Here is a 12,414-nt window from a genome sequence, read left to right on the forward strand (position 1 = left end):
CGCCATGATCGAGCAGCAGAAGCGGAAGGTCCCGGGCCCCGGGCCTGGCCCCGGCCCCGCTCCCGGGCCCCCCCCGGCCCCCGCCGCCCCCGGCGCCGCCCCCGCGCCCGGCCCCGACCTCCCACTAGTCCCCGTGCCCGCCAAGCGGCCCCGCCATGACCTGCCGGGGGCGCCGGGCACGGGCGGTGCAGGGGGGCAGCCTCCGGCCGGAGCTCTGCTGCAGGCGGTAATGGGGGAGGCGTGAGGGGAGGGTGGGAAGAGATCCGGGGTGGGATGGAGAGGTGAGGGAAGAAGGCTGGGGGTGGTTCCTGTGGGAGGGAAGGGCCACGAGCATGTTGGGGCTGGGCGTTGCTGAGGACCTCCAGTGCTGCATTGGGTTCTGGCCCCTCAGTGCTGGAGGGACACGGAGGGGCTGGAGCGGGTTGGGGAAGGGTCTGGAGCCCCAGGAGAGGCTGAGGGAGCCGGGAAGGGGCTCAGCCTGGAGAAAAGGAGGCTCAGGGGGGACCTGGTGGCTCTGCACAAGTCCCTGCCAGGAGGGGACAGCCGGGGGGTCGGGCTGTGCTCCCAGGGAACAGGGACAGGAGGAGAGGGAACGGCCTCGGGCTGGGCCAGGGGAGGCTCAGGGTGGAATCAGCAGGAATTTCCCCATGGAAAGGGGGCTCAGGGCTGGGAAGTGCCCAGGGAGGTTTGGAGTGCCCATCCCTGGAGGTGTCCCAGGAATTCCTGGATGTGGCACTCAAGGCTCTGGGCTGGGGACAAGGTGGGGATGGGGCACAGCTGGGACTTGGTGACTCTGGAGCTGTTTTCCATCCTCAGTAATCGTGGGAGTCTGGAGTTCTGTTGGGATGTGCTGTGGGAAGGTCAAGATGCTCTGCAGGCGTGGCAGGCTGGCCACACCCTGGCCTTGTCCCTTGTCCCCTCACGGTGTCCCTTGTGTCCCTCAGGGCCCCCCGCGCTGCTCCTCGCTGCAGGCCCCCATCATGCTGCTGTCAGGACACGAGGGGGAGGTTTATTGCTGCAAGTTCCATCCCAATGGCAACACCCTGGCCTCAGCTGGCTTCGACAGGCTCATCTGTGAGTGTCCCTGCTGTCCCCTGCTGTCCCCTGGGCTGGGCTCAGGCCCTGCTGCTGGGGAGTTTTAGCTCAGCCCTCACCTGGCTGGGTCCTGAGGGTCAGTTGCTTCCCCAAGGGGTGCGGGAAGCTTTTCCCAGCTCCTCCCCAGGTCTCATCCTGCAGGTGCTGGAAATGTGTCTTGCTGGCCACAGCCTTGTGTCCCCCTCACACTGATTCCAAAGGTCTGCAGAAATGCAGCTTTTAATGCTAAGTGTTGCTGAAGCAAAGATTATAACTTTTTGAAATTCTCCTTGAACAAGACCCCTAAATCAGCTCTGCCCTGGGGCTCACACGGTGCTTTGTTACTGCTGTGGGTTATCCCAGCTGGGACTCAGCCGTGGGGATGGTCCATCCTTCACCTTGCTGAAATCCCAAAGATCAGCTCTGTGCTCCTCACTGGGCTGTTCCCAGGGTTTTCCTGTGCTCACCTCTCCCTTGCTGTCCCCAGTGCTCTGGAATGTCTATGGGGATTGTGACAACTTTGCCACCCTGAAGGGACACAGTGGGGCCGTCATGGAGCTGCACTACAACACAGACGGCAGGTGAGGGAGGGGATTTCTGCTGCTCACAGACCCCAGGGACTCACTGAACCTCAGGGAATGGGGCTGAGGGAGCTGGGAAGGGTCTGGAGCCCCAGGAGAGGCTGAGGGAGCTGGAAAGGGGCTCAGCCTGGAGAAAAGGAGGCTCAGGGGGGACCTGGTGGCTCTGCACAAGTCCCTGCCAGGAGGGGACAGCCGGGGGGTCGGGCTGTGCTCCCAGGGAACAGGGACAGGAGGAGAGGGAACGGCCTCAGGGGAGGCTCAGGGTGGAATCAGCAGGAATTTCCCCATGGAAAGGGGGCTCAGTGCTGGGAAGTGCCCAGGGAGGTTTGGAGTGCCCATCCCTGGAGGTGTCCCAGGAATTCCTGGAGGTGGCACTCAGGGCTCTGGGCTGGGGACAAGGTGGGGATGGGGCACAGCTGGGACTTGGTGACTCTGGAGCTCTTTTCCAACCTCAGTGATCCTGGGATTGTTCCCCTTGCTCAGTCCATAGACACAAGGTCCTTGTAGTGTGGCTTTCCCAGCTTGGGCAAAGGATCTGGGGGCACCTGTGGCCCACCAGTGCCATTGATGCAGTTTTGGGGAGCAGAGGGAAGTTTATGTTGGGTTTCTAAGAGTCACTGGGGAGGGGGAGAGAACAAGTGAGATTCTGGTTAATTTAAAAGGCTGTTCCACCATTGCTGCTGAGCCTAGCTGCCTGTGCTCATCCCAGATGCTGCTTGATGAGCCAGAAAAACAATTTCTAGCAGGGATGGAAGGGAGTTTGTCCATGCAGCTGCTCCAGTGTCAGTCAGGCCCCTCCAAAACACCCAAGGGGGGGGTTCTGGTTGTTCCTGAAGGGAGCTGGGCCCTCACAGTGGCTGTTGCCTGCAGCATGCTCTTCTCAGCATCCACGGACAAGACCGTGGCCGTGTGGGACAGCGAGACAGGGGAGAGGGTGAAGAGGCTCAAGGGCCACACGTCCTTTGTCAACTCCTGTTACCCGGCGCGGAGGGGACCGCAGCTCGTCTGCACCGGCAGCGACGACGGCACCGTCAAGGTCAGCCTGTGCCCCGGGGAAAACCGGGGGCAGAAAGGTGGAGAGGCTTTTAGGAGCTTCCCCTTTCACTGGGCTGAATTCAGCCTTTGGTTACTCGTTTCATTGTCTTATCGCTGTGAGTTCACAATCAAAAATGTGATGTCAGATTTCACTGCTCCTTTTTTTTCTGTGCTTCACATAGGGGTTGGGGAGGTGGAGCTGCTCAGCTGAGGTTTTTTTGCTGCTCTCGACTAGCAAAGCATGAGAAAACTATTCCTGGCCCCTTCTTCTCTTTCCTGAAATCTCCTGTGCTGACTCGTTTTTCTCTCCTAAAATCTGTGCTGGCCCCTTCTTCTCTCCCTTCATTCCCGGACTCCAAGCACAGCAGATTTAATGTTTTTTATAAAGATCTCCAGGTTGGGTGTTTTTTATAATGATTTCCTGAGATCTACAAAGGGATTTTGGGAGAGCAGTCTGAGTCTCTGCAGCTCCCTGTGATTTTGATATTAAATATCTGTGCCCGCCTCTTCAGAGTGCCGTGTTTCTTTCCAGCTGTGGGATATCAGGAAGAAAGCTGCTGTCCAGACATTCCAGAACACCTACCAGGTCCTGGCTGTCACCTTCAATGACACCAGTGACCAGATCATCTCTGGAGGCATCGACAATGACATCAAGGTAGGAGCCTGTGTCCCTTTCCCTGTGCCCAGCTCTTCCATCGTGTCACACCTTGTGTTGCTCAGGGACAGCCACGGGGGTCACCTGCTGAATTTTACATCCCCAGCCCCCCTGGGTCCATCCCTGCTGGTGGCACAGGGACAGTAAAGGGGCAGGGAGCTGCTCTGGGCTGGCAGTGACAGCCTGGCATTGCTGCTGTCCCAGCACTCCCATTCCACAGGAGCCAGTGTGGAATGCTGGCTGTGCTGGCAGCCTGGGACAGAGCCATGGCTGAGCTAAACTGGAGAAAATGTGGTGGCACATCCCCTCTGTGCCCTTTGCCCCAGTTTGCAGCTCACCCTGTCACCTGCTGGGCTGGAAAGTTCTTATTTAAGAGTGAGCTCAGCGTTTCATTCAGCTGATTGCCCTGGTGGCTGCAGGGCTCAGGCTGTCCCTGTGCCCTCAGCCCCTGCTCCAGCCTGTCCCCAGCCTGTCACAGCCAGTGCTCAGTGTGACACTGCCTCCAGAGCTGTCCTCAGCCTGTCAGAGCTGTCCCCAGCCTGTCACAGCCAGTGCTCTGGCACTGCCACCAGAGCTGTCCCCAGCCTGTCACAGCCATTGCTCTGGCACTGCCACCAGGGCTGTTCCCACTGCCCCTCTTTAGGAAGAACAGCCTGGAACTGTAGGAATTGGGGAGCTCCTGCTCTGTCCCACCAGGCAGGGGGCTTTGGGGGTTTCTGTGCTCAGTTCAGAGGAATTCTGCAGGTGTGAGGCTGCTGACGTTTAACTCCTTGGAGATTAGAAATCTTCTAAAAGGCAAATTCTGTCTTTCTAGAATACCCATAAACTTCCAGCTTCATATTTTCATAGAATCATGGAACAGTTTGGATGAAAAGGCACCTGAAAGCTCATCCCATCCCACCCCTGCCACGGCAGGGACACCTCCCAGTGTCCCAGTGTCCAGCCTGGCCTTGGGCACTGCCAGGGATCCAGGGGCAGCCACAGCTGCTCTGGCAATTCCAGCCCAGCCCCTGCCCACCCTGCCAGGGAACAATTCCCAGTTCCCAATCTCCCATCCAGCCCTGCCCTCTGGCAGTGGGAAGCCATTCCCTGGCTCCTGTGTGGGGCTGCTGCCGTGTAACTCCTGGGGGTTGAACACATCCAGTTACAAACCTAAGGCACAAATCCCATTTTCCTACAACTCCCATCAAGCTCCAGAGCCCAGCAGCTGGAGCCCACAGCTGGCAGAGCAGTGCCTGTGGGAGCTGCAGCTGCAGCACTGCTGGCTGTGTTTGCTGTGCCAGGTGTGGGACCTGCGGCAGAACAAACTCACCTACACCATGCGCGGCCACGCCGACTCGGTGACGGGCCTGAGCCTCAGCTCTGAGGGCTCCTACCTGCTCTCCAACGCCATGGACAACACAGGTACAGCCTGCTGAGCCTCCCAGGGACACCTCTGGGTGCTCATCCCGGGGAAACTGCACTGGGCTGGGCTGGGCTGGGCTGCTGGGAGATTGGCTCCAGAGCTGAACCGTCAATTTGTGTCCTTGGAGCAGGGAGCAGCTGCCTCAGGGGCTCAGGGGAGCTTGTCCCTGCTCCTGGAGGGAATGGGGACAGGAGCCATGGCACAGGTTATCCTGCAGGGAATGGGGACAGGAGCCATGGCACAGGTTATCCTGTAGGGAATGGGGACAGGAGCCATGGCACAGGTTATCCTGCAGGGAATGGGGACAGGAGCCATGGCACAGGTTATCCTGTAGGACACTGGGGACAGGAGCCATGGCACAGGTTATCCTGCAGGGAATGGGGACAGGAGCCATGGCACAGGTTATCCTGTAGGACACTGGGGACAGGAGCCATGACACAGGTTATCCTCCAGGGAATGGGGACAGGAGCCATGGCACAGGTTATCCTGCAGGGAATGGGGACAGGAGCCATGGCACAGGTTATCCTGCAGGGAATGGGGACAGGAGCCATGGCACAGGTTATCCTGCAGGGAATGGGGACAGGAGCCATGGCACAGGTTATCCTGCAGGGAATGGGGACAGGAGCCATGGCACAGGTTATCCTGCAGGGAATGGGGACAGGAGCCATGGCACAGGTTATCCTGCAGGGGATGGGGACAGGAGCCATGACACAGGTTATCCTCCAGGGAATGGGGGCAGGAGCCATGGCACAGGTTATCCTCCAGGGAATGGGGGCAGGAGCCATGGCACAGGTTATCCTGCAGGGAATGGGGACAGGAGCCATGGCACAGGTTATCCTGCAGGGAATGGGGACAGGATCCATGGCACAGGTTATCCTGTAGGACACTGGGGGCAGGAGCCATGGCACAGGTTATCCTGCAGGGAATGGGGACAGGAGCCATGGCACAGGTTATCCTGCAGGGGATGGGGACAGGAGCCATGGCACAGGTTATCCTGCAGGGAATGGGGACAGGAGCCATGGCACAGGTTATCCTGTAGGACACTGGGGACAGGAGCCATGGCACAGGTTATCCTGCAGGGAATGGGGACAGGAGCCATGGCACAGGTTATCCTGCAGGGGATGGGGACAGGAGCCATGGCACAGGTTATCCTGTAGGACACTGGGGACAGGAGCCATGGCACAGGTTATCCTGTAGGACTCTGGGGACAGGAGCCATGGCACAGGTTATCCTGCAGGGAATGGGGACAGGAGCCATGGCACAGGTTATCCTGCAGGGAATGGGGACAGGAGCCATGGCACAGGTTATCCTGCAGGGAATGGGGACAGGAGCCATGGCACAGGGTGTCTGTGCACTCTGGGCCTGGCTGGTGTCAGGGTGGCTTGGCCGTGTCCCCTCAGCAGGAGTGACAGCCCAGCTGTCCCCCTGCCTGTCCCACTGTCCCTCAGTGAGACTGAGCCCATCAGGACCGTGCCCATGGGATGTGTCAGCATGAAGAAAACCCTCCTGTAAGGAGGTGGTGGCTCCATTTTGGGATGGCAGATCTGCCTTTTTTTGTAATCCCACATAATTGCTGCTGTTGTCCTGCCAGAGCAAAGCCTCCTGCAGGGAAAGCTGCTGGTTCCCTGTGGCCTTTGGGCAGTGAGGGGTCAGGGAGCCTGTCCTGGGCACAGGGCTTGGCCAGGGCTGCCCTTTCCCCATCAGCCACTGGCTCTGACTCTGTTGCAGTTCGGATCTGGGACGTGAGGCCCTTTGCCCCTAAGGAGAGATGTGTGAAGATTTTCCAGGGAAATGTCCATAATTTTGAAAAGGTGAGTGTGCTCCACTCCTTGTTCAATTCTCCCTGCTCTTAACTTTTCTCTAAATCGTTTTTTAGTTCAAGTTTAGGCCAGAAAGGCTTTAATAAAAAAGAAAGATGAATACTCAAAGTGGGATTCCAATTAAAGCCTCAGCAACAAGATTCCTTTGCTCAGTTCAGCTGTAATTCGCTGTAAATTAAGTATTTTCTACACTTACCATCTACTTTGTGTAAAATAACAGGGCACTGGCTGTTTCCAGCAATAAAATAAAATCTGTAATTACCATCTCATCTTCCAAGGGACATCATTAAAGTGGAGCTGGGTAAAGTCTTGTGGTGATTTTAATTCAAGGAGAAGGAGGAAACTAAATAGATATGTGCATGTTCTTTTGTTTTAGAACCTTCTGAGGTGCTCCTGGTCCCCAGATGGCAGTAAAATTGCAGGGGGATCTGCTGACAGGTGAGTTGCCGCTGCTTTCCTCTGTCCCCTTCAATCCGTGGTGGATTTGCAGCCTTCCTGCATTGGCATCTCGAGGTTCAGGGTTGTGTGTAAAGGTGTGAAATCCCAAACAGCCCTCAGGGAGTTCTGATTGCCGCAGGGATGTGTTTCTGTTGCTTTGGTGTCTGTGGAGGGGCATCTGACTGTTGTAAAATCTGGTTATTATTGTCAAAACCTGGCTGAGGGTCTGCCCTGCCCCACCACAGGATCCCCCAGCAGGTGACAAGGGACATCTTTGCCACTGGGTTGGAGCCCTGTGTGTCCTGGCAGAAGTTTGGGGGGTTCTTTGAGAGCAAGGTCTGTGTGGGGGGTTGGAGGACCACAAATCCCAGTTAAACTCCTGCATGGTGGGATTCCAGACATCATTAATGACCCCTCCTTGAATTAAGGAGAAGTAAAAATCAATTGGCACATCTCAGATTTGTAGATTAAAGGTTCTGTGAAGTGAGATGAGGAGAAAAGGGCAGAGAGAGGAAGCAGAACAGGGTCTGAAGGTCCCTGTGAAGGACACCCTGTGAAGGTCCCCTGGAGCAAATCCAGGCCCAAATCCAGTGCCAGGGAGACAGGAATTCCTGCAGGCCAGGGGCCAGGGCATGGAGCAGCAGTAATCACCAGATTAATGAGTTTCTGATAGCAGACAGGCAGGACTTGAGCTCTCCCTGTCCAGATTTAGTGGGGCAGCTGTCCCAGGATGAGCTGGGGCTGTGACTCTGAGTGGGGCACGTGGGGAGGGAGAATTCCTGCCCTGGGAGAGCAGATTCCAGTCTGGATCCCTCAGAAGGCTGAGCTCTGCTATGGGCAAATGTGCCTGGAGTTTGGGTCAGTGGGTTCATTCTGGGTGCTGGTGGAGCTCAGGGCTCTGACAGCTCCTGGGGCAGGTCACTCCAATCTTTCTGCTATCACAGAGTTTTCCTTTTTTTTTTTCTTTTTTTTTTATTTTCGTTTTTAAATTTTTTAGTGGTGTTCTTTTTTTTTTTTTTTTTTTTTTTTTTTTTTTTTTTTTTTTTTTTTTGAGGAGTATCTGCAGGAAAAGCAAAGCAGAATTAAGCAAACATTTTGTTTTGAGTACAAAACATTTCCCCAGTGACTCCTCTCTCCTTCTGCACTGGGTCTGTGTTGAAGGAACAATTACCTGATTATTTATTTTTTGCTGTTGAGCCTTTCAGAAGTGTTGTAGTAAAATCAGCCACTTTTCCTGCCTTGTAATCCCAAATTAAAACCACAACAGCAGAGTGCTTTGAGAAAGCAACAGAGACAATTCCTGCCTGATAGAAAGGAGTTGGGCTTGAAATATTCCTGATTCAAGGCTGACATTGCAGGCCTGAAGGTTTTCCTCAAGAAAATAAACCACAGCATAGCACTGGCCTGAACAGCTCCTGAGGAGGAGGTGGTGCTGGTACCCCGTGCCCTCTCTGGGCAGCCAGCAGGGGTTATAAATCATTCAAGGCTTTTGGGGGGTGAAAAGCAGCATTTCAGTTAAAAGCCAGGCTGATTGTACAAAGCAAATCTTCTTTTTTGTCTGGTCTGCAAAGCCCTGGCATGGAAAGGAACCTGAAATAAGCCTGGAAGGGTCCAGCCTCAGTGTTGAGGTCTGAGGGGAGGGCTGCCCATCCCCAGCAGGTTTGAATCCCTGCAGGACAGCCGTGGGATGCACAGCCACCTTCCCTTGGAGCAGGGGATGGATTTTCCTCATGTTCTTGGGCCGTCCCCATCCCTGAGCCCCTGGGAGCCCAGCGATGCCTGGGGCTGTGACAGCAGAGCTGCCCTCCCCACCAACACCAGCTCCTGCCCTTTCCTTCCCAGGAATTCCCCTGAGCCAGGGAGGGGTGGGAGGGCACGGTGAGATCCCCCAGCTCTGCTCTCCCCAGCCACTGGTGTTTATTTGGGTTTGCAGAGTGTGGGCCTTGTGCCAAATTCCCTTCCCTGGAGCCGGGCAGGGAGGGAGGGCAGTGAGGTCCCTGTGCAGGTGAGGTGCAGCACGACCTGCCCTGTGGGAGGCTGATCTGGTTCTGATGTAGCCAAATCTCTGTGCCCAGGGCCAGGGCATTGCTCTGCTTCCCACAGCAGACACAGGGGTTTGGGGCTCGGTTTTAAGAGAAATGTGAAGGCTGAGCCCCCAGGGAAGGATCCTGGGGGGTTCTCAGGCAGGGCCCAGCAGTGGGTGAGGCCTGACAGGGTGATCCCATCACTCCCTAATAAATGCTGGCACGTGGATCATGTGGCTCAGCAGGAAGAAATCCCATCTCTAGAGCTGCTGGCTGTGAGGGATTGCAGTGCAGCAGGGGCTGGGGGCTCTGGGCTCCTCACTGCCAGCCCAAAGGGATGTCTGGACATGCAGAGAGTGTTTGGGGGTGTTTGTGAGGGTGAGACCCCCTCCTCCCCATTCCCAGGGCTCATTCTCTCCCTGTCCCTGCACTATCAAGGATTTCTTTGGCCCCACAGCTTTCAAATCCATCTCTGTGCCTTGAGGGGGAAGTGCAGAGTTGGCAGTGAGGTTTTTGCCACTGGACCTGTTGACTTGCTCAGGCCTCTGCTCTCCTGGGCCAGTCAGAGCAGCATTTTTTTCTCCTGGGAAGTTCCTGTTTTTCCACACCAGATCATTGCAGCCAGCTGGAGAGCCACCCAAGGGGGGCAGGTGTTTCCCTTGCCCCGTGCCTGCCCTCACCAGGGCTGTGTTGCAGGTTTGTGTACGTGTGGGACACCACCTCCAGGAGGATCCTGTACAAGCTGCCTGGCCACGCTGGCTCTGTGAATGAACTGGCCTTCCACCCTGAGGAGCCCATCAGTAAGTGCTCCCCACCTCCCCAGGGCTCACTGAGCTCCTCATCCTCTGGGAAGTGGCCCCAAAATTGCCAGAGTGGCTCAGAGTCCAATTATCAGACAGATGTTGGGGTGGCAGAGCCTTGTTTGCTCATCTCCAGTTGGGTGGGGGCACCCTGGGCTGAGCAGGGTGGCTGTTGGGGTGGCCTGGGGGTGGCTGCCACTGCCCAGGGCTTGTCCATCCTTCCAGGGGCCGTGAGGAGGGGTTTGGAATAACTGGGGTGGCAGAGATGTAACCATGCTGGGTGATTCCATGAGGACATGGATCACCTGTGGACCTGGGGGGCTCTAACTTCCCCAAAAAGCTGTAGGCAGCAAATCAGAGAATGACAAATTACAATCCCAGCATGGTTTGGGCTGGAAGGGACCTGAAATCCCCTCCAGTGCCACCCCAGTGCCAGGGCAGGGACACCTCCCAGTGTCCCAGTGTCCCAGTGTCCAGCCTGGCCTTGGGCACTGCCAGGGATCCAGGGGCAGCCACAGCTGCTCTGGGCACCTTGTGCCAGCCCTGCCCACCCTGCCAGGGAGCAATTCCTTCTCCAAATCCCACCCAAAGGAAGCTCTTGGTGCAGTGGGTTTGGTCCCTGCTCTGGAAGTGTCTCACATGTGGCACCACAGTCACAGCTGGGTTTGGCAAAGCTCGTGGTGGCTTTTCAGAGCCATGTGAACTCCCCTGCAGAAGCTGGGACCGGGTTCATTCCCAAAGCCAAGCCAAGGGCCAGGGAGCTCTGGATTTGTTCCTGGGCATCCACAGCTCTGCCTGGGGCTGGGGCTGTGCTGGAGGAGCTGAGGCAACTCCTCTCTGGGTGTGGAATCGTGTGCTGAGCTCCTCTTGGGTCATCATTCACTGGGCTTCAAATAAAAATTAAAAAACGACTAAAGACCTATCAAGTCTTGCAGCTGATGGCTGGGAACTCCTAGGAATGTTAATCCCATAAATCCCAGCAGGACACTCACCTGCACGGGGAGCCAGCCTGTGGCAGTGACAAATACCCGGCTGGGAATTGGTGTGGGAACCCCCAGGGCTCTCCTGGACAGGGATCAAACCATTGCTGGTGTCTTCTGGCTCATTCTTGTGCCTCTTGTGCTTTGGATTCCCTGAAGAGGGGAAGGGTCTGGAGCCCCAGGAGGGGCTGAGGGAGCCGGGAAGGGGCTCAGCCTGGAGAAAAGGAGGCTCAGGGGGGACCTGGTGGCTCTGCACAAGTCCCTGCCAGGAGGGGACAGCCGGGGGGTCGGGCTGTGCTCCCAGGGAACAGGGACAGGAGGAGAGGGAACGGCCTCGGGCTGGGCCAGGGGAGGCTTAGGGTGGATTTGGGGAACATTTCTCCATGGAAAGAACTGGCCAGCCCTGCTGGTGTAGTCCCCATCCCTGGAGGTGCTCAGAGAGCCTGTGGGTGTGGCACTTGGGGACAGGGGCGGTGGTGGCCCCGGGGGTGGTGCCGGGCTGGCAGCTGAGTTTGGTGACCTCAGGGATGTTCCCCAGCCTCAGGGATGCCGTGGCTGTGGCTCAGCGCCTGTGGGAGCTGGAGCCAGCCGGGTTTTCCCTGTTCCCAGGGAATGGTGTCCTGGGGACACTTCCCTGGCCGGATGTGCCCTCTAGTGGCACTCGGCGCTGGCAGAGCCTCGACACTTCCCGGGATGCAGATCCACCTCGGGAGCCTTCCAGAGGAACCTCTGCTCAGCCATTGCCAGCCGCTCAGGGACAGGGCTGGCAGCCAGCAGCACGGCCTGGGGTCGGTGTCACAGCAGTACTCCAGAGCTGGCTTGGGAAGCTACTGAAATTTGGCTTCCAGCAAAATGAGGAGTTCAGTGCTGTGTCCTTAGGGAGGGTCTCAAACCACTGGGGTAATTTTTATATTCTATTTTAGTTTTTATAGTCTATTTTAATTTTTATATTCTGGTTTGGGCTTTATATTCAATTTAATTTTTATATTGTTTTAATTCCTTTGTTCCTTTCCTTCTTTCCCCCTCAGTTCTCTCAGCATCCAGTGACAAAAGGCTCTACATGGGGGAGATCCAGTGAGGGCCATGAGGAGCTGGGTGGATTCAGTTCCCAGTGGAGAAGGTGACAACCCACCGTGGTGCAGGCTGTCCCCTCTCCACATCTCACTGTGCAGCTTTTTCCACCTCTCCTTTCTTTGGGGAGGCAGGAAAACATGGAATTGAAAGGAATTTTGTTTTGGCTGTGCCACTGACAGTGAAACGTTTCTCCAGATCCCTTGAAATTGAGAACTTTTGTTTCAGTTCCACACGTGGCCTGTGTATTCCCTGTCCTGTTCCTTTGGGGGTTTTTTTATACAGTTAAAACTGCAATAAATGGCTTTTTACACAGCTCAGTCCCTGGGCTTTATTGCTCTGGTTGCTTTTCTGTTCTCCAATAGTAAACCCAGGTCCTCACCTGGAGATAACCAGGGAAATCATCGAAGTTAAACTCATGGAATGGTTTGGGTGGGAAGGGATCCTAAATCCCATCCAGGGACATTGTCCCAGGTGCTCCCAGTGTCCAGCCTGGCCTTGGGCACTGCCAGGGATCCAGGGGCAGCCACA

At 56.3% G+C, this 12,414-nt stretch overlaps 1 protein-coding gene across 1 annotated transcript; it reads left to right on the plus strand.

Moving 5' to 3' along the window:
* Window positions 1-4: 4 nt before the first annotated feature.
* On the plus strand, window positions 5-12,203 carry SNRNP40 (small nuclear ribonucleoprotein U5 subunit 40). The gene is made up of 10 exons (XM_066335025.1): window positions 5-226; window positions 945-1,074; window positions 1,562-1,655; window positions 2,526-2,691; window positions 3,223-3,345; window positions 4,629-4,749; window positions 6,479-6,561; window positions 6,947-7,008; window positions 9,729-9,832; window positions 11,841-12,203. Exons 1-10 carry the CDS (start codon window positions 5-7, stop codon window positions 11,888-11,890), a joined length of 1,155 nt encoding a protein of 384 aa, XP_066191122.1. The 3' UTR covers window positions 11,891-12,203.
* The last annotated feature ends 211 nt before the right edge of the window (window positions 12,204-12,414 follow it).

This window comes from Sylvia atricapilla, chromosome 24 (genome assembly GCF_009819655.1).
Source record: "Sylvia atricapilla isolate bSylAtr1 chromosome 24, bSylAtr1.pri, whole genome shotgun sequence".
Taxonomy (NCBI): Eukaryota; Metazoa; Chordata; class Aves; order Passeriformes; family Sylviidae; genus Sylvia; species Sylvia atricapilla.